At 43.8% G+C, this 21,690-nt stretch overlaps 1 protein-coding gene and 1 pseudogene across 1 annotated transcript; both read left to right on the forward strand.

The window, feature by feature from the left end:
* Positions 1–2,883: 2,883 nt before the first annotated feature.
* On the forward strand, positions 2,884–3,794 carry LOC102824745 (annotated as a pseudogene).
* Positions 3,795–10,971: 7,177 nt separating this feature from the next.
* On the forward strand, positions 10,972–19,700 carry LITAF (lipopolysaccharide-induced TNF factor). The gene is made up of 3 exons (XM_006867214.1): positions 10,972–11,185; positions 14,082–14,238; positions 19,592–19,700. The coding sequence occupies exons 1-3, from the start codon at positions 10,972–10,974 to the stop codon at positions 19,698–19,700; spliced, it is 480 nt and encodes a 159-aa protein (XP_006867276.1).
* The last annotated feature ends 1,990 nt before the right edge of the window (positions 19,701–21,690 follow it).

A 21,690-nucleotide genomic window follows, 5' to 3' on the forward strand; every position in this document is an offset into this window, starting at 1 on the left:
TGTTAAGTGACTGTCAAGTCAGTTCCAACTCGGAACGACTCTGTACAGGGTTTCTGAGGAGAGACTGTTGAGCTTGAACCACCAACCTCATGGTTCAAACTGACTTTGCAGTCCAAGGCACTAACCCACAGCGCCACACAAGGACTCTAGAGGATATGGAAGAACTCCATTACTTCATGGAGTCAGTGAGTCTTAGCAGTGTGTCCGCAACTGTTCACACAACTCTGGGCACCCTGAGACCTTCTCCTACAAAGCATCATCTTTGCAGCTGCGCCAGTCCAGGACTATTTTGGGGTTTGTGTAGTGTGTATGGCATGTCCTGGTCTTGTAATTTTTTTCATATGACTCAGTTTTCAAAGTAAGTCTTCTCTGGCTTTGCTTTCGTTCTCTTGCTGAAACAGGAAGGGACATCGAGTTCTTTTGATTGGGCATAAACATAAATTACTACAAGGTAGTGGGGGCGCCGGTGTGGTCTCCTTGCTCCGTCTCCCTACAAACCCAAGGCAGAGGTCTGGGGTGACTAGGACCTCTCGGAGGGAACATCAACTGATGCAGGTGGCGAGGGTTAGCCTGGGACTACTGGTGATGGTTTTTGTGTGCATTTATGTTCCTGAGTATTAACCGAAACTTACCATGGGCCTTAAAAGAAACCACTTTCCACAGCCTGTCTCATGATTAAACCCTGGTTGACAAAGGTCTTCTGTGATCTTTTTAGAATTTCTTCCCTTCCTTTTTGCTTAGATTTTTCTCTGTAGCCTTGACTTCCTCCAGTTTCATGCAGGGGCCCTGAGTGATCCTTACTTCTCTTGCAAACCTCATCTTTTATCTGCCCTTCCTCTATAACCTTCAGTTGCTCCCCTTTGCTCATAGCCAGTGGAAACATAACTCGTTACATATGTGGTTTAAAATTTGTTGTTGACCACATTAAAAAAAAAAAAAAAGGTAACTTTTAATAGCATATTGTTTACTTGGTGGTGGTTGAATGCTGTTGAGTCAGTTCCGACATATAGCAACCCTGTGTAGGATTTCCTAGTTTGTAAATCTTTATGGGAACAGAAAGCCTCATCTTTCTCCTGTGGAGTGACTGGTATATTCAAACTGCTGACCTTTCTGTTAGCAGCCCAGCTCGTCATCCACTACGCTACCCAGGCTGTTTACTTAATATATATCAAATACCATCATTTCAATGTGTAATCAGTATAAAAATTATTATTGAGATGTCATATGTTAATTTTTCTTACAAAGGCTTTGAAATCTGTTGTGTATTTTACATTGACTTCATATCCCAAATTGGATGCTAAATTTTTATCAGAAAATTTTTTTTACAATTGTTGTTGTTGTTGTTAAGTACCATGGAGTCGGTTCCAGCTCATAGCAACCCTGCACAGGGTTTCCGAGGCTATAAATCTTTACGGGAACAGAAAGCTTCATCTTGCTCCTGCAGAACAGCTGGTAGTTTTGAACTGCTGACCTTGTGGTTAGCAGCCCGATTTGTAACCACTACGCAACCAGAGCTTTATGTTTAGATTTCATTAAATTTACTGTTGCAAGAGTAGGTTCACATTAAAGTTGCTCCAGACTGACATAAAAGTTTTCCAGTGATTGAATATCAGTTTGGAAATTTATATTTTATTTTCTATTGTGGTAAATACGGACAAGAAGAGGAACCCTGGTGGCATATAGTGGGTTACATGTTGGACTGCTAGCTGGAAGGTCAGCAGTTTGAACCCAGCAGCTGTTAAGTGGAGGAAAGAAGAGGCTGTCTCCTCCCATTTAATCTCAGTAAACAAAGGGGCGGCTCTGTTCTTCTTGTAGAATCCGGATGAGTCAGAATTGACCCAGTGGCAGTGGATTTGGTGTGTTTATTAATAGATAACAAGACATTTGCCATTTTAACATACACGGTTCAGTGACATTTTGGTTACACCAATTGTCTGGTATTTTTTGTACTGTGGTGGTTAGTGTGTTGCTGTGATGCTGGAAACTATGATAGAATTTTAAATACTAATAGGATCATTCATGGTGGACAAGTTTCAGTGGCGCTTTCAGACTAAGACAGAGTAGGAAGAAAGAGGCAGGCCACTTTTGAAAAGTTAACCACTGAAAATCTTAGAAACAGCAGTGGAACATTTTCTTATAAAATGCCCGAAGATGAGCCCATCCGATTAGAAGACACTTGAAATATGACTAGGGAGGAGCTGCCTCCTTAAAGTCGAGTTGACCTTAATGATGGAGCTGCTGTAAAGCATTTAGGACCTTCATTTACTGTGGGCACAACTCAGATGAGAGAAAACTGCTGTAAACATACATTCACAGTTGGAATATGGAATGTATGAAGGAGGAGTCTAGGAAGAGAAGTCTCAAAAACAAAATGAAATGTATAAGAATCATAGTGTAGGTATTAATGAGCTGAAATGGACTGGAATTGGCCATTTTGAATTAAACAATCATGTGGTTTACTATAAGGAGCTCTGGTAGCATAGTGGTTACGAATTGGGCTGCTAATCTCACAGTCAGCAGTTTGAAACTACCAGCTGTTCCATAGGAGAAAGATGAGGTTTTCTGCTCCCGTAAAGATTTACAGCCTCGGAAACCCCGTACAGGGTCGCTATGAGTCGGAATCGAGTCCACAGCACATAACCACTACCACACCATGGTTTACTATGACAAGCATGACAAATTAGGAAGGAATGGCAGAGCAGTCATCATCAAAAGGAGCATTTGAAGATCTGTCTTGAGCTCGCTGCACAGAGAGAAGTGTCTTGTGGCTTCCTCCTTCCTTTCTCGGCCCGAGCAGTCAGCCCTTGTGCTGAGTCATAGTGAAAGAGCCAAGAAGGTGTTGGAAATGGTCATCATTTTGAGAACGTTCATCACTGGGGAATAATGGTTGAATCCGATTGTCCTAGGAAGCTCTTCATTGGAGGACTCAACACAGAGACAAACAAGAAAACCCTGGAAGCAGTGTTTAGCAAATATGAATGAATTGTCAAAGTGCTCTTGATGAAAATACTATGAAACTGACAAATCCAGAGGATTTGCTTTTGTCTCCTTTGAAAGCTCAGTAGATGTGAAAGATGCAGCCAGAGATATGAATGGGAAGTCTTTGGATGGGAAAGCTATCAAGATGGAACAAGCCACTTAATCAACATTTGAAAGTGGCAGACAGGGGCCCCCTCCACTTCCAAGAAGCAGAGGCCCACCAGAGGTCTTAGAGGTGGAAGAGGAGGCAGTGGAGGAACCAGGGGACTCCCTTCCCCCCACATGAAGGATGGATGATGGTGCCTATTCCATGAACTTTAACATGAGTTCTTCCAGGGGACCACTTCAAGTAAAAAGAGGACCACCACCACCATGTAGCAGTGGTATGGGAGGTAGAACCCCTGTATCACAAGAGTTGGAGGCTCACCACGAGGGGGGAGCCCCTGCCCTCTTGCAGAGATATGTATCTGTCACCAAGGGATGATGGATATTCTACTAAAGACACCTATTCAAGCAGAGGTTACCCAAGTTCTCATGACACCACCACCAAGAGATTGTGGAGTCCTGGTATAGAACTGTTGGATAAGCACTGGACTGCTAGCAACAAGGTCCATAGTTCAAACCCACCAGCTACCCCTCAGAAACCGTATACAGGGTTGCTATGAGCTGGAACCGACTTGATGGTACTTAACAACAACAGCAAGAGTCAAGAGATTGTATGTTTCTTGACTGTGTTCATTCCAGTTCACATGATGACTATCCATCCAGAGGCTGTGCTGGTGGAGATCGTGAGGGTCATGATCACAACTGTGTAGACCATCCAAGTGCAGGCTCCTGCATAGTTTCCTATGGGAGTGATGGAAACTCACGTATTGCTCCATCCACCTACATGAGGGGCCCGCCATCTTCTGGTGGAAGCAGTTACTATAATGATTACAGCAGGTCACGTGACAGATATGGTGGCAGTTGAGACCGTTACTCTGCAGCCGAAGTGATCTCTGCTCAAGGGGCTGTGATCAGACTGGCAGATAAGAAAGAGGGCTTCCCCCTTCTATGGCAAGGGGATATCCCCCTCCAGGGGGTTCCTACAGCAAGCAGTTCAAACCACGGAGCACCAAAAAGAGGTGGTGACCATGGAGGAAGCCGATCTGATAGAAGGGTAGGCAGAAGCAAAAATGAAAACTTGGGCCCCAAATCCCTGTTCTAAGAAGCTAAAAGTGGGACCTCTTCTGTCATAACTACCAAAGGACTATTAAAGGGAAAATTGTGTTACTTTAAATTTTTTTTTCTGTTAGGTTGTTGTTGTTAAGTGCTGGCAAGTCAGTTCCAACTCATAGCGACACCCGAGGAGCAACAGGTGGGTTCGAACTGCCAACCTTGTGGTTCAAACTTACCTTGCAGTCCAGTGCATTATCCTTTAACGTCACACCAGGATTCTTTCCTGTTAAGTACTCCTTCTTAATTTCTAAGTTCTTGTGAGGAAAAAAGTAAAATCTGTTTAATTTTATTTGATTTTATGACATTCTTTCAATAAGCAAAACATTAAATGTGTAAAACTTGACTTGTGTACTAGTGTTGTGTTTCTCTTAAATGTCTCTGAAGGTCACTTCTTATTTGATTCTTTCCAGTAAATGAGACAAGCAATACTAAGAACTCCCACAAACATCTGGTGGTGGTGGTGGTGACGTGCCATGGAGTCGGTTCTGACTCGTAGTGAACCTGTACAGGGTTTCTGAGGCTATAAATCTTTACGGGAGCAGAAAGCCTCATCTTTCTCCTGCAGAACCACTGGTAGTTTTGAACTGCTGACCTTGAGGTTAGCAGACTGACTCGTAACCACTACGCTACCAGAGCTCCTTCCACAAACATATAAAATGGAGAGATGCATCAGTGTGTCTATGTAAACAAGCTAGCTATCAGAAGGGTGGTTGGGTTTGCTACTCTTAAGATTTCAGGGTGTCTTCAAACTGAAATCTCAGTATTCTCAGTGTGCCCTGAGACCAGATGCTTAAATAGGGAATGTGCAATTCACCCAGTGAACCCAAAATAAAAGGATGCTGGTCATATATTGCCTTTCTGACATTTCCTTAGGGATCTGCAAGAGCCTTTCTTCCTCCCCCCTCCCCCTATTAAACCATTTAAGAGTGCGTTAAACAACTACAGAATACTAATTTAAAAAATTGGCCAAACACAAAGGAAAGGGAAAAAAAAAAAAAAAGCTCTATCTTGCAGTTCAATGCTGTCTATGATAGGATAATATCCATGTTTATGAAAAAGACCAGTTAATACAAATATTATTCACATTTGCACACCTACCACTAAAGCCAATGGTGAAACCATCTAACAATATCATAAATAGCACATGCAAGTAAAATTTTGCTGAAGACAATTCAAAAATTGATGTAACAGTACATCAGCAGGGAGCTGCCAGAAATTCAAGCCGGATTCAGAAGAGGATGTGGAATGAGGGGTGTCATTGCTGATGTCAGATGGATGAATCTTGACTGGAAATCGGAGAATACCAGAAAGATGTTTACTTGTGTTTTACTGACTATGTAAAGGCATTCAAGTTTGTGAATCACAACAAATTATTGATAACGTTGCAAAGAATGGGAATTCCAGAACACTTAAATGTACTCAGGTGGAACCTGTATGTAGGCCAAGAGACATTCCTTCAAAAACAAAACAAACCGAAGTGATACTGAATGGTTTAAAATGAGGACAGTTGTGTACAGGGGTTCTGTCCTTTCATCATACTTACTCAGTATGCTCTAGAGGAAAAGCATTAGACTGAAAACCTCAAGATTGGCAGTTCAAATCCACCAGCCATGGGAGATAGATGAAGCTTTCTGCTCCCGCCAACATGTACAGCCTCAGAAACCCTATACAGGGGTGCTGTGATTTGGAACCCACCCTACTGCATTTAACAACAACAACATGCTGAGCAAATAATCTGAGAAGCTGGGTTCTATAAAGATAAATGTGGCATCAGGATTGGAGGAAGACTCCTTAACAACCTGCGATGTGCAGATGATACAACCTTGATCGCTGGAAGCAAAGAGGACTTAAAATACTGATGAAGATCAAAGACTGCAGCTTCCAGTATGTGCTACACCTCCCGGTAAAGAAAATGCAAATCTCCACAAATGAACCAATATGTAATATTATGATAACTGGAGAATAGATTGAGTTGTCCAAAACTTCGTTTTACTTGGATCTACTCAAGGTAGATCAATGCTCAAGGAAATAATAGTCAAGAAATCAAAAAACATACTGCATTAGGCAACTGTGTTGTCCAAGACCCCTCTTTACAGTGTTGAAGTGCAAAGGTGCTACTTGGAGGCCTAAGGTGCACCTGACCCAAACCATGGTAATTTTAATCATATACGTGTGAACGTTGGACAGTGACTAAGGGAATGACTGATGCATTTGAATTACGATGTTGGAGAAGAATAATGGAAGTACCATGAACTGCCAGAATAAACAAATCTACCTTGAAGAAAGTGGGGCCAGATTGTTTGGAAACTACAATGACCAGACTTTGGCTCTCGTTCTCCCGACATGTTGTCAGGAGACATGAGTTGCTGTAGATGGACATCAAGTGTGGAAGGTCGTGGAGAAAGAGGAGGACTCACAACAAGATGGATGGATACAATGCCAACAATAACAGGTCAAATGTAGCAGCAGTTTTGAGGAGGGCTTGAAACACAAGGGCCAGATTGTGTTTCATTGTTGTACATAGGGTTGCTGTAAGTCAGAACTACTTCAGCAACACCTAACAACAATTTTGTTGCTCGACTATCACCCTTAACCATTCCTAGAATTTCCCATGATCCTTCACAGCTCACTGTCTCCCAAACTTTGTGGCTTCCTTTACCCTTTCTCACACCTGCCCTGGATAACCAACCACTAGTATCTCTATACTTGCCTATTCTAGATGTTTCATATGAGTGAGATCATAGACTATTTGTCCTTTTGTAACTGATTTCTTTCACTCAGCATGAGTTATGTCATAGAATGTATGAGTACTTGATGTCTCCTTTTGGCTGATAATATTTCATTGTATAAATATTGACCTCATTTTGTTTATTCATTCATCTCTGAAAGGACATTTAGACTGTCTCTACTTTAGGATTATTGCTTAAACTTACATAAAATTGAAGTTCAGTTCCTCAGTCAAAGTAACCACAAGGAGCCAGTGACCACCACCACCATGTTGGACCACACAGCGATAAGACATTCCCATCCCCACATAAAGTCCATTGGACACAACAGACATTTAGAATCAAGTCCAGACATCTCCAGTGGGCTTCAAAGTTTCTCAAAGCTGGCCCAGCAACCTTTATTTCTTGAATTTGTCTTGAGTTTGCATTCTCATACCTCGATAATCCACTTTGAAACGCCCTTTTTTTTTTTTTTTTCCTTTCTCTCAAGAAACTTCTCCTTTCAGGCTTGCATTAAAGATAAGGCTTCCTCACAGTAGCCTCAACCCCTTCCCCCCCCCATTGTGCTACAGGATTAACAGCTGCTTCTGCTTCCTCAGGTTCTCGAAAAGGAGAGGGAATATGGGGACAAGGCTGCAGGCCTGGCCAAGCCCTGGGCGCCCCTAGCCCTAGGTCCTGGGTCTCATTTCCCCATTCTCCTGAGACAGCTCTGAATGGGTTCCTGATCTCAGCCTAGCCCTGCCCTACTGACAAAACAGAGCCATACAAAGGGTGCTTTGTGGTGAGCACACAGCTTCGGACAGGGAACACACCCTGGGTTACAGGTGGTGTAATCTGAGGCAGGCACTTGCTTTGTGTAGGGGGGGAACCGAAAAAACAAAACTCCTTTCTCTGCCCTCACAAAGAAAGTATATATACCTGGCTGCTCTGTTTTTTTTTTTTTCAAAAGGGTAACTGCTGGCAATATGAGTGTGTGTTTACTTTTTTAAAAAAACCAACTGAATATGTATCTGAAACAGGACACACATCTTGATAGCACAAGTTACCTTTTCACAAGGTGAGCAAACCCCTCGGAACTCGTCTAGATGCAGAAACATGATCAGCCCCCAAGAAGCCCCCTCGTGTCCCTCCCAGACTTCACTATTATCCCAGACTATCCCAGACTTTCAGGGATAACCACTTTCCTTAATTTTAGCTTATGGATTCCTTTTGCTTGTTTCTGAACTTTATGAACACGGCACCATACAGGGTGTATATATATGTGAGGGCTGCAGGAAGTTCATGGTAATTTTCCATGGTCTTCATTTCATTTTTCCAGTGAGCTTTGTGAACCCCCCTTGTGTATGTATGTGGCTCTGTAGGAAAAGAATTGGACGGCAAGTTCGGTGTGAACCGCTAGGTCAGCTGTTCAAACTCAACAGACACTCCTCGGAAGCCGTGTGTGTGTGTGTGTGTGTGTGTGTGTGTGTGTGTTTTGTTGTTAAGTGCTGTCAAGTCACTTATGACTCATAGCAAGCCTGTATAGGGTTTCTGAGGAGTAGCTGGTGGGTTTGAGTCACCGACCTTGCCTTCCAGTGCGTTATCCTACAGCACCATACCAGGACTCTATAGGGTAAGCAGTGGACTGCAAGGTCAACAGTTTAAACTCACCAGTCACTCCTTAGAAACTCTATACAGGGTCGCTATGAGTCAGACCATCTCGATGGCACTTCACAACAATAACACCACTATGTGCCTTGGAGTTTGGAGTTGATTTAGACTCATAGCAACGCTGGATAGGGTTTCTGAGGCTGTAGATCTTTTCAGGAGCAGACACCTTCATCTTTTACCCACTGAGTAGCTGGTAGAGTCGAACTGTTGACCTTGTGGTTAATAGACCAACTTGTAACCAACTATGCTACTAGAGCTCTCTCTCTCTCATCAACTATCAACATTCGCGGAAGCAGCAGTCAAGAGATCAGAGACGTATTGTGTTAGGCAAATCTGCTGCACAGGAACTTTTTAGTTGAAGAGCAAACTTGTTGAAGAGCAGAGATGTCAGCTTGAGGACTAAGGTGCGCCTGACCCAAGCCATGGTATTTTCAATAACCTCATATGGATGCGAAAGCTGGACGGTGAATAAGGAAGATCATAGAAGAATTGATGCCTTTGAATTGTGGTGTTGGAGGAGAATGCTAAAAGTGCTATGGGCTGCCAAAAGAACCAATAGATCTGTTTTGGAAGAAGTGCAGCCAGAGTGCTCCTTGGAGGCCAGGATGGCTAGGCTTTGTCTCTCATACTTTGGACACATTGTCCGGAGAGAACAGTCGCTGGAGAAGGATGTCATGCTGGGTAAGATGGAGGGTCAGAGAAAAAGAGGAAGACCCCCCAACCAGATGGATCGGCCAGGTGGCATCATTGATGGCATCAAGTATGGCGGCGGTAGTGAGGTTGGCCCAGGATTGGACATTGTTTCCTTCTGCTGTGCATGGGGTCGTTATGAGTCGGTTCCGACTCGATGGCACCTGACAAGAACAACAACATATATATATATATACACACACACACACACACACAAAAAAAAAAAAAACATTTCCCAATTAGCTCTTTGATACGTACACTTCAGTGATGTCTTAACTTCAATATATTTTACAACTGTTACAACCATCCTTTCCCACATGTTTTCAGATGAACTGAAGCCCAATGCCACCTCCTCTCCCCTCCTCTCCCTGCAGCTAATTGCTCCACCCTCCCTCTCACCCCTTGTTGTTGTTAAGTGCCATCGAGTCAGTTCTGTCCCATCGTGACCCTGTATAGGCAGCTGGTGAGGTTGAACCTCCGACCTTGCTGTTCAAACCGACTTTGCACGTTAACCCACAGTGTCCTGTAATTATTAATAATGTTTACTTTCTGTGTATTTGCTTATTTCATGTAGTTGGGATCATGCACTACTTGTCCATTTCTGGTTGACTTATTTCACTCTGCATGGTATTTTCAGGGTTCACCTATGTTGTAACGTGAATCAAGCCCCTTTTTTTTGTGTGTATGGCTGAGTAGTACTCCATTGAGTGGATGAGATCACATTTTGTGTATGGATTCTTCTGTTGATGGACTGTTCCTTCCTTCAGGCTGTTTTCCCTTCAGGCTGTTGTGAATAGTGTACAGAGCATTCGTGTACTGCAGAGTGTGTATTCTGCCTGTTAATAGTACAGTGGGTTAAGTGCTGGACAGTTTAAAGTCACCAGCCACTCGCAGGCAGTCTGCCTCTGTAAAGATGTACAGCCTCAGAAACCCTATGGGGCTTGGGACATGTTCCTCTGTCTTATAAGGGGGCCTGTTGAGTCGGTTCCAGCTCATAGAGATCCTGTATAGGGCTTCTGAGGAGCAGCTGGTGGGTTTAAACCACCTTCCTTGTAGTTAGAAGTCCAGTGCTGATCCTACAGCGCCATGCCAGGAGTCTATAAGTTTGTTAATAAGTGCTGTTGAGTCGGTTCTGACCTATAGTTACCCTGTATTGAGTTGCCAAGAGTGGTTGGTGAGCTTGACCCACCAAGCTTGTGGTTCAGACCGACTTTGCAGTGTAGCACGTTAACCCACAGCACCACACCAGGACTCTACCAAAATTGGCTTGACGGCAGTTGGCTTTTAACTTTTACTTGACTTCATTTCTTGCTACAGTCGGGTTTTTGTTTTTTTCTTGTAGCAAAAACTGCCATCCTTAAAGAAGAGGAAAAATCACTGGATTCTCAAGACAAGGCATTGTTTGGTGAAGAAATTTCTCGTCCCATTTGGTTGATGTCTCCCTTTGTGATTTGCTCAGTTTTGATGATTTTCGGTTGTTTGAGCTATTTGGCTATTACGTTTATTTAGAGGATCCCTTTCCAAGGTGATAACTTGGGGGTCTTGAAGGGGCACTGACAGGCCCTCTTTCTGACCTTTGGGCAAAGCTGTGGGTGCAACTAATCTCTTGAGATTTTTTGCTTGTCAGGGAGGAAGTTAAAGATTAGGGGAAAGATACCGCCTGTTGAGTTTCTGATTCCAGTGTCTTCTGTCTTTGTCTTAGGTGAAAATGTCGGTTCCAGGATCTTATCAGGCAGCTGCCGGGCCCTCCTCAGTGCCAAGCGCTCCCCCATCCTATGAAGAGATCGTCAACAGTTTCTACCCGTCACCTCCAGCACCCATACCAGGGCCAACCACAGGCCTTGTGACAGGCCCCGATGGGAAGGGCATGAACCCCCCCTCGTACTACACACAGCCAGTGCCGGTCCCCAACGCCAATGCCAGTACGTGTCCTCCTGCCCCTCAGCCCTCCATCCTGCCCTTACGTACTCCTTGGGCTTCAGGGGAGGGACTAAAAAGACCACCTAAAAAGTCTTAGCTTAGTGCCTTTCCATCCTGAAATTCCATAGTCAGTGCTTGAACTCACATCCGCGAGGCTCACACCATTCCATAGTAGATATAACTGAACATAGTTCCTATGTCTGCCGTAAATTAGCTTGTCACAAAGATACAACTGTTTATCCCAGAGAAATTTGGGAGTGTGGATCTGTGTTTCAGCTCCCATTCCACCTCTTCCTGGTGAGGTGTGACAGAGATTCACTGTTTCAGACCCAGGGCTGGAGTTGGGAGAGGGAGAAGCAGCAGCCGGGAATGGTATAGGTAAGCTGACACCCTCCCCCAGCTCACCATGAGTGCAAGGCTAGTCCTTTGCCTGGAGCAACTTTCTTATGTTCCCTGACCTTTGGCACTTTATGCCATGCAGGTATGCCCTAGTATATTGATTCAATGTTATAAGCAACCCAGAAAGTCCTGGCTCAGAGTGTGGGCCTGCAAATCAGACTGTGTCTGGGTTCACGTAATTGCCCTGTGACTCCATTTTCTCATCCGTAAAACACCGTGTTACCATAAACTGCCTTCAAATCGATTCAAACTCATAAGGACGCTCCCCGACAGAATAGAACTGCCCCATGGAGTTTCTAACTACCACTTCATCTGTCTCCCGAGCAACAGCTGTGGGTTCAAACCACCAACCTTTTCCATCAGCAGCCGAGCATTTAACCCTTAAGGTCGCCAGGGCCCCTCATTTCAGAACAGTGAGCTGTTGATATTACGAGAGACCCTAGGTGGTGCAGATGGTTCACATGCTCAGCTGTCCTCTGGACGACTGGAGGTGCATACCCACCTACAGGTACCTCAGAAGAAAGGTCTGGCAACCTCCTTCCCCCAGAATTCATCCATTTAAGACCCTTTGGAGTACAGTTCTGTTCTGACACACATGGGATCGCTAGGAGTCAGTCAACCTGAAAGCAGCTGATACAGTGTTGTTATTCATGTTGCCCTGTAGTTATTCTGACTTCTCAAGATGTATGTGGATGGGACAGTGACATTAGAGTTTCAGGTCTCATTGTGATCAATAAACAAACAAACAAAATCTGGCATAATGCACAAGCAACTGCTAAAGTAGCTTTTTATTACTGCTGCATTTTCTGCAAGGAGGTTCTTTTGAATGTTTTAAGTTCGCTTAACTCCGGGCACTGGTTCATTCTGCCCGCCCCCAGCATAAAGAGGATAGGACTGGCATTGTAGTGGCATAAACACAAACAGAAGGAAGTCACTGACAAAAAAACATGAGCCTACATAACTTTTCCAAGTGTGGTGGTTACGAGTCAGACTGCTAATCTCACAAGCTGTTCCGCGCGAGAAAGATGAGGCTCTCTGCTCCCGTGAAGGTATACAGCGTCGGAAACCTTATGCAGGGTCACTATGAGTTGGAACTGACTCCACAGCACAGAACCACCACCACTGAACCCTAAGTGCTTAACCATTTACAGGCCTGAGTCCCCTCTGATGATTGTGAATGCCCTTACATGTTCCCACATAACTTTTCTCTGCCTAGCGCTATTTCATACACTGATTTCATGTATCAGCACGGTTCACCAGCTTGGAATCTTCGGGAGCCGGTCAGCATTCGCTGGCTCAGTAAACACATCTGCTCTTGTCATTTGGAATTGGAGTTTATCAAGGACCTCTTTGAAATGAGTGGGCTGCTTAGTCAAGGATTAAACCTGTACCAGCCATAGTGCTTGCTAGCTTTTTTGTATCTCATAGAGAGTTCTGGCAGCAGAACTGAAGGAGATGCTATTACTTCCTTTTCTGAATAGCAGCTTTATTGACATGGAATTCACTTAGCATCAAGCTTGCCCTTTGAAAATGTACAGTTCAGAGGTTTTTAGTCTCGTTACAAGGGCAAGCAACTAATTCCGGAATATTATTATCACCCCTTTCCAAAACAAACCCAAACCAACAGTTTGGAACCCCATTGTTTTTGTTGTTGTTAAGTGCCGTCAAGTGATTTCTGACTCATAGCGGCCCTGTCTAGGGCTTCCAAGGGGTGGCTGGTGAGTTTGAACCAGCGACCTTGTGGTCCAGTGCTTTATCCACAGCGTCACACTTGGAATCCCACTAGCAATAATTTCCATGTACCTGGCAACCATTAATCTCCAGGTGAAAAAATTGAGGCTCAAATGCTATTTTTAAAATTAACCACCTTCAGACCGCTTTAGGAGAATCACATGGGAGGCATGAAAGACAATTTGGGGATCTTACCTCAGATCTACTCATTCAAAGTTTTTAAGGGGCAGGGATCAGGGATCTTCATTCTCAATTCAACACACCAAATGATTTTCTGAATAGTCCAGTTCACTTGCCTGGGCTACCTGAGTCAAATCTGTCTTCCAGGTAGACCAGAGTAGACCATTTCCATCTTGTGTGCAGAACCAAGGAAGCAGTGAAGGCCTGCACATCCTGCCACTTCTTCCCCAGTTGTCTTTGCTGGGTGTTTGTGTCCCTTGTTTGCTGAACCGCTGTCTGTCTCCTGTTCCCTCTATCTGTTGCTATGCACCCCCTGCCCCCCGGGTTGTCTTTTGTTGGGTGTTTTTTTTGCTTGTTTGCTGAACCTCCGTCTGTCTCCTGTTCCCTCTATCTGTTGCTATGCACTGCCCCCCCACCGCCCCCCGGGTTGTCTTTTGTTGGGTGTTTTTTGCTTGTTTGCTAAACCGCCATCTGTCTCCTGTTCCCTCTATCTGTTGCTATGCACCCCCCGCCCCCCGGGTTGTCTTTTGTTGGGTGTTTTTTTGCTTGTTTGCTGAGCCACCGTCTGTCTCCTGTTCCCTCCATCAGTTGCTGTTCAGACTGTGTATGTGCAACAGCCCATCTCATTTTTCGACCGCCCAGTCCAGATGTGCTGTCTCTCCTGCAACAAGATGATTGTGACACGGCTGTCCTATAATGCCGGCGCCCTCACCTGGCTCTCCTGTGGGAGCCTCTGCCTCCTGGGGTGAGTCTCAGGCCAGTTCCCTGGTCTCCTGCCTTCTCTTCTTGCAGATAACTGCCATCAGCTGATTCTGATGGTGGGACAAAGTAGAACTACCCCATAGGGTTTCCAAGGATATAATCTTTCTAGAAGCAGACTGCCACATCTTCCTCTGATGGAACAAGTGGTGAGTTGATAGCCAAGCATTTTAACCACTGTGCCACCCCGAGATCCTTTCTTGCAGAAAAGGCTTCGGATAATAATGTGATGTGGAGACTGCCGTATGCATTTTAGGATACTGAGCAGCATCCCTCATCTCTACCCAGAGTTTTTAAGGGTCAGGGATCAGGGATCTGCATTCTCAATCCAACAATCCAGATGATTTTATGAGTAAAATTGTTCATTGCGTGTAGACTTTCATGGCCTAAATAATGATGTTTGCTAGACTCTGAGAGGAATCTGGCACAGTCTGTACATTAGAACACTTTAGAGTCGTCTCTTCAAAACCTCTGACTCTTCTATGATGTCAAGGATTTTTCCCAATGCCGTCCCCGGGTGGGGGATTGTGTAAATATTGGTGTCTGCAACCAGGGTATTATATTTAAAGAGCTACTATCTCCATTCTTGGAGAGAAATTTGAGAACAGATGACTGTTCTGTAGCAGATAAATGTCGTTATTGTTAAGTGTTGTTGAGTCACTTCCGACTCATAGTGACCTTATTTAGGGTTTCCCAAGGAGTGGCTGGTGGGTTTGAACCTTGAACCTTGTGGTTAGCAGTCCAGTGCTTACCCTACAGCATCACACCAGGACTCCTTTTATTCTTGGTTGTATGAGCCATCATAGAGCCATCGTTGTGTGTGTTGGTGGGGAACAGATGACCAAATCTGGTGCCATTGAGCCAATCCTAACTCACAGTGACTCTACTGGACAAAACAGAACTCCCAGTAGGGTTTCCAAAGCTGTAAGTCTTTAAGAAGTGGACTGCCACATCTTTCCTGGAGAGACTGATGGGTTTGAACTGCCAGCCTTCCGATGAGCAGCCGTGCACTGAACCGTGGCACCACCAGGAGTCCTTGTAGTGGGGGAGGGAGCGTCGTTTTCTTCCTGGAAAGACAAGGCATGGGTATGTTTCTCTCCAGAACTGCTGACTCATGGTAATGTTGGTGAAGAAGGAAAAATATTTCTCTTCCTAATTTCAAAGAGGAACTTAAATCCCCTGAGAAATTGTCAACTCATCCTCAGCTTACGTGTGAAGAGGGACTGGACGAGAGACTCGGCGCGGGTTTCCTGGCACCTCAGTCCCTGTCCTGCCTGCGGAATCCCACTTCTGGTTTTTGGTTTCATGCCTCGGGCAGAAAATGCAAAATAAAAGTTCATTGACTTTGGTTTTAAAACTATGTTTTAGCTCAGAAATCGAGGAAAGACCATGGGTCCTGTGAGTACATGTGTGTGATCCAGTGAATGCAAGTGAAAACGGCCTCTCTGCATCTGGAAGCCTCTTGGAATGGTCACAACTGTTTTATTAGTTTGTTGGGGTTTCTTTCACAAATGACTGTTCACTATCTTGGTACTCATTTCACATTCTTGTTCATTCCTTTTTAAGAATCTAGAGGGAAATTATTATGTGACCATACTATCTTTAATGGTTTCTCAAAGATCCACTGGATAAAAATGCCTGTGAAAAAGGAAAGGCATTCAGGGAGATACAGAATGGAAACTCTACCAAGTATTGGTGTCAGCTGATTTGGCTTTCAAATTTGTCTCTACTTCCTTTTTGTCTGTACATGTAATTGTTAAGTGCCACTAAGTCGGTTCCTCTTCACGGCAACCCTGTATAGTGTTTCCGATGAGCAAAGATGGAAGGAATACACAAAGTCATTGTACCAAAAAGAAATGATCGGTTTTCAACCATTTCAAGAGGTAGCACATGATCAAGTAGCAGTGCTACTGAAGGAGGAAGTCCAAGGTGTATTGAAGGCATTGGTAAAGAACAAAGCACAAGAAATTGATGGAATACAAATTGAAATCTTTCAACAAACTGATGTGGCACTGGAGACACTCATCTATGCCAAGGAATTTGGGAGACAGTCACCTGACCAACTGATTGGAAGAGATCTTTATTTGTGACCATTCCGAAGAAAGGTGACCCAACGGAATGCGGAAACCATTGGGCAATATCATTCATATCACATGCAAGTCAAATTTTGTTACAGATAATTAAAAAACGGCTGCAGTCGAACATGTAACAAAAACAAAAATCCTCACCATCAGACCAAATAATAACATCCATATAAATAGAGAAGAAATTGAAGTTGTCCGAGACTTCATTTTGCTCTGCTCAATCACCAACATTCATAGAAGCAACAGTCAAGAAATCCAATGACGTATAGACAGAGAACTGTCAGAAATTCACGCAGGATTCACACGAGGATATGGAACAACGTATCATTGTTGACATCTGATGAATCTTAGCTGAAAGCAGAGAACACCAGAAAGATGTTTACCTGTGCTTTATTGACTATGCAAAGGCTTTTGATTATGTGGATCACGACAAGCTATGGACAACATTGTGGAGAATGAGTATTCCGGAGCATTTAATAGTGCTCATGAGGAACCTGTACATAGAACAAGAGACAGTTGTTCGAACAGAACAACAGATCACCGAATGGTTTAAAACTAGGAAAGGTGTGTGCCAGGTTTGTATCCTTTATACCATACGTATGAAGTCTGTATGCTGAGCATATCATCTGAGAAGCTGGATTATATGAAGAAAAATGTGGCATCAGGATTAGAAGAAGACTCATTAATAACCTATGATATGCAGATGATACAACCTAGCTTGCTGAAAGTGAAGAGGACTTAAAATACTTATTGATGAAGATCAAAGACCACAGCCTTTGGTATGGGTCATACCTCAGTGTAAAGAAAACAAAATTATTTCATATTGGACCAATAAATAACATCCATATAAATGAAAAAGAGATTGAAGTTGTCCAAGATTTCATTTTGCTCTGATCAACCATCAACACTCATAGAAACAGCAATCAGGAAATTAAACGATGTATGGCATTAGGCAAATCTACTGCACAAGATTTCTTTATAAAGTGTTCAAGAGCAGAGATGTCAGTTTGAGGACTAAAGTTTGCCTGAACAAAGCCACGGTATTTTCAATAACTTCATATGCATGTGAACATTGGACCATAAGAGAATTGATGCATTTGAATTATGGTGTTGGAAGGGAATATTAAAAGTACCATGGATTGACTACCAAAGAACAAATCTGTGTTGGATGAAGTACAGCCAGAATGCTCCCTAGAAACCAGGATGGCCAGACCTAATTTCTCATACTTGTGACATATTGTCAGTGACCGGTCACTGGAGAAGAACATCATGCTTGGTAAAGTGAAAGGTCAGTGAAAAAGAGGCAGACCCTTTTTGAGGTGGATTGATGAGATGGATTGGCTCAGTGGCAGCAGCAGATAGGCTCAAGCGTGGTGACGATTGTGAAATTGGTGCAGGATTGGACAGTGTTTTTTTGTTCGATTGTGCATAGGGTCACTTTGATTTGATGCTCACTCAATGGTACCTAACAATAATTGAGCTGTTGCTATAAGAAGGAGTCTTTCTGGAAAAGAACCTTAAGAAAAGCGCAGTTGAAGACAGAAGTTAGCCCAAGCTGGCACACTACCTGTTTTAAGTCTGATTCCCTTGTAGCCATGCCCCTTTGTGCCCCTATGGTCTGGGACAGCTTTCAGGCTGCAAGGGACAGATTTGAGCAGTCACATCAGAGCTTGCATGGATCACCAAGCCTAAAATATTCACCATCTGGCCCTTTGCAAAAGAAGTTTGCTGATGCCTGATCTAAGAAGTTGAATGATACTCAAATGACCCAAGGTTTGCAAATACACACAGGACTGGCCCTCTCTCTGGGAGCGACCTTGGCATTGGTCTGAATGTAAGTCACCTGTGACTGCGGTAACCAATGATTACAAACTCCAGGGGCTGCAGACAACAGAAATGGATTCTCTTAAGTCCTAGAGGTCCAAAGTCTCAAATCAAAGTGTCAGCAGGGCCTTGCCCCCTGCCAAACTCTCGGGGATAATCCTTTCTTGCCTCCACTGTCTGGTGACTCCAGGGATTTTTTTGGCTTGTGACTACAGCGCTCGGATTTCTATCTCCATCTTAACAGAGTGGATCTTCTGTCTCTTCAGTCTTCTTATCATATCTTCTATGTCTTCTGTGTGTTGCAGATCTCTTTCTCTGTTCTCTTACAAGGACGAATGTCAGTGGATTAAAAAAGGTCCATGGGTGGTACAGATGGTTTGTGCTCAACTACTAACCTAAATAAACAATAAACAACATTCTTATCAATGGAGAAAAGATTGAAGTTGTCAAGGACTTCATTCTTCTTGGATCAACTATCAACATGCACAGAAGCAGCAGTTAAGAAATCAAACAACGTAATGCATTAGGCAAATCTGCTGCACAAGAATTTTTAAAGTGTTGAAGAGCAAAGAAGTCAGCTTGAGGACTAAGGTGCACCTGACCCAAGCCATGGTATTTTCAATAACCTCATATGCATGCGAAAGCTGGACAGTGAATAAGGAAGACCGTAGAAGAATTGATGCTTTTGAGTTATGGTGTAGGAGGAGAATATTGCAAGTGTCATGGGCTGCCAAAAGAACCAACAGATCTGTGTTGGAAGAAGTGCAGCCAGAGTGCTCCTTGGAGGCCAAGATGGCCAAACTTCATCTCTCATACTTTGGACATATTGTCAGGAGGGAATAGTCACTCACTGGAGAAGGATATCATGTTTGGTAGGGTGGAGGGTCAGAGAAAAAGAGCAAGACCCCCAGCGCTATGGATTGGCAAAGTGGCAACATCAGTGGGCTCAAGCGTGACAGCAGTAGTGAGGTTAGCCCAGGATCGGGCAGTGTTTTGTTCTGTTGTGCATTGGGTCCCTGTGAGTCAGTACTGACTCAGTGGCACCTAACAACAACAACCACAACACTAACCTAAAAGTTGTCAGTTTGAACCCATCCAGAGGTGCTGTGGAAGAAAGGCCTGGCGGTCGGCATAGGTACAGATCACAGTGAAGAAAACCCTATGGAGCTCTGTTCTCAGTTGACACATGGGCTGCCAGGAGTCAGAATCCGTGTGACAGGATTGGTTTGGGTTTTCGTCCTTGGATCGAGAACCTACCCTAAATCCAAGATGACTTCTTCCCAAGGTCCTTAATTTTATTAACCAATAAATACTCTTTTTCCTAATAAGGCCGCAGGTTCTGGGGGTAAGGATATAGACATCTTTTTGAGGGACCGTGACTCCCACGGCAGTCTGTCACATGACCCGTACGTGATTCTTTTGTCTCTCCAGTTGCGTAGCCGGCTGCTGCTTCATCCCCTTCTGCGTGGACGCCCTGCAGGACGTGGACCATTACTGTCCAAACTGCAAAGCTCTCCTGGGAACCTACAAACGTTTGTAGGACTCTACCAGATGTGGAAGGAGCCATGCTCTGCAAGATGTCCTTTCTGACTCTCACCCAGTCCCACTCTGGTGGAGGTTCTGCCCCGGTGGTCTTAGCTCTCCTGGGGTCTGTTATCAAAAGTCACAAGCCTCCAAATCCAGACTCTGCTGCTTGGAGATACACAGGACATGCAAAGACATTCACCGCCAGGGTGGGCTCAGGGTCTCTTGCCCACCCGTGACCCCAGTTCACCCCATCTAACTGGGATGGTTGCCCTGTCTGAATACCTTCTGGTGATCTGCCTTGGGCTGGCTCCTTTTCCTGCTTCAATACACCCTTCAGGTGGTGGTCTCGAGCTGGGAAGTCACCGGTTGCCTTATTTCTTGAGACTCTTCTGGCCCGAGTGGAGTGAAACCTGCTCTGAGAGTCTACCATCTTACCCATCCCACCCCACAAATCTTGCCTTAAAGACTCCAAGGGCTTGTCTCTGATGATGTCATTTGCCAACTTTTCAGTAGCACACAAATTCACTTTAATTTTTTAATTCTTTTTTTTTTTTTAAGTACAAGGAGGGACAATTAATACCCTCCAGACACAAGACATGAGGTCATGAATGCGTGTTTGGAAACCAGGGCTGGATTTTATGGAGGTTGAACCTTTCATTGAGTATTAGTCCCCAATCCCCAATACCACATTCCATGAAGGCCTGTTTTCTCAGACAGCTATTGTTGGTATTAACAGCTTTTCTTACTCTCCTTTTGGTCTTAAACACCTCTTGAAGAGAATTTTGAAAGAAGGGATTTATAGAACCATTTTCCATAGCCATATGGCTGGTATCATTTTTTCATTTGTTAAACCTGCTTTTTTTTTAAAAAAAAAAAAAGACAGAAAAAGGAAATGAGTCATTTCAGCCACTTAAATTGAGTTTAGCATGGTTGTTAAAAAGCCTTTATAATGAACTCTCAAAATGGGGCTCTTTTTGGTTTCCTTGGTGATGTGTTTGGAAAGACCAGGGAAACACCATTGATTTTAGCCCAGGTATTGTGTCCCGTAAGGCTTGGCATGCTTCAAAGGAATCTGAAGCTTGATTTCATTTTACAGAAATACAATGTTTTATGGTATCAGAAGACATGATTTCTAGGGCTCCAGCAGCAAAACCAAATTCTGGCTGGGCTGTTAGAGTCATCTTTGAAATCAAGACAAAGCCAGACTCAACTGCGCAGCGTTCCCCTTTTGATAGTCAATCGTCACAGGGAAAACATAAGAATAACACTATGTAGAAATCAAACCTAGGTCGTGAACGAAATCTGTATATCGATTGAAAATTTTACCTGTAACTGTTGATTCTGTTTATTCACTTGATGTTTTGGATATTTCCATATTTCCTTTTTTTGTTGTTGCAATGAATATGGATATTCACGCAGTACTTTGTTTTGTTTTTTTCCCCCCCCTGCTTCTAAAGAAATAAAGTCTTTGGTTCATATGGTGAACTATTTATCGGTTCTTACAGTGTTGAAGAAAGGTCTTGTGTTGTGTTTCCAGCTATTGCTACAAAGAACCTTTATTTACTCTTATCACAGGAGAAAATCCAACGTGGTACAGACTTCAAATTTGCAGAATATCCTGCCATGTCAAGATGACCGATGTTGAGTAGTGTAGATTACTACCAAGGCAGATTTGGGCATTGGGTTATTTGAACCCCATGGCAACAAGCCATAGCTTTCAAGTTGTAATAAAATGCATGGAAGAAAGCGGTCCTCATTCATCCTCCAAACAAAATGGGCTTTGTTAGCTGATTGGGGTGGTTGTGAGATGTTAAGAAGGAGCCATGGTAAGGCACTAGGCATAGGAATATCTGGTCCCGACCCCCACTCCGGTTTCCTACCTGATGTTACAGCTTCATTCCAAGGCATGCAGGGGAATAACGCAGCATTGCATTACCACTGGAACCATAATTTATGGTCTGGAGGAATTGCTGCTTACGTAATCATGGTTGCGTGTTTTTCTT

The sequence above is a fragment of the Chrysochloris asiatica genome, unplaced genomic scaffold (assembly GCF_000296735.1).
Source record: "Chrysochloris asiatica unplaced genomic scaffold, ChrAsi1.0 scaffold00102, whole genome shotgun sequence".
In the NCBI taxonomy this organism is placed as follows: domain Eukaryota; kingdom Metazoa; phylum Chordata; class Mammalia; order Afrosoricida; family Chrysochloridae; genus Chrysochloris; species Chrysochloris asiatica.

Bases quoted from the DNA above. Each gene is read 5' to 3' on its own strand.
- LITAF (XM_006867214.1), top strand. From the start codon at position 10,972: ATGTCGGTTCCAGGATCTTATCAGGCAGCTGCCGGGCCCTCCTCAGTG. The intron at 11,186-14,081 runs GTACGTGTCCTC...TCCCTCCATCAG, and splicing joins GGTCCCCAACGCCAATGCCA to TTGCTGTTCAGACTGTGTAT. The intron at 14,239-19,591 runs GTGAGTCTCAGG...TTGTCTCTCCAG, and splicing joins GGGAGCCTCTGCCTCCTGGG to TTGCGTAGCCGGCTGCTGCT.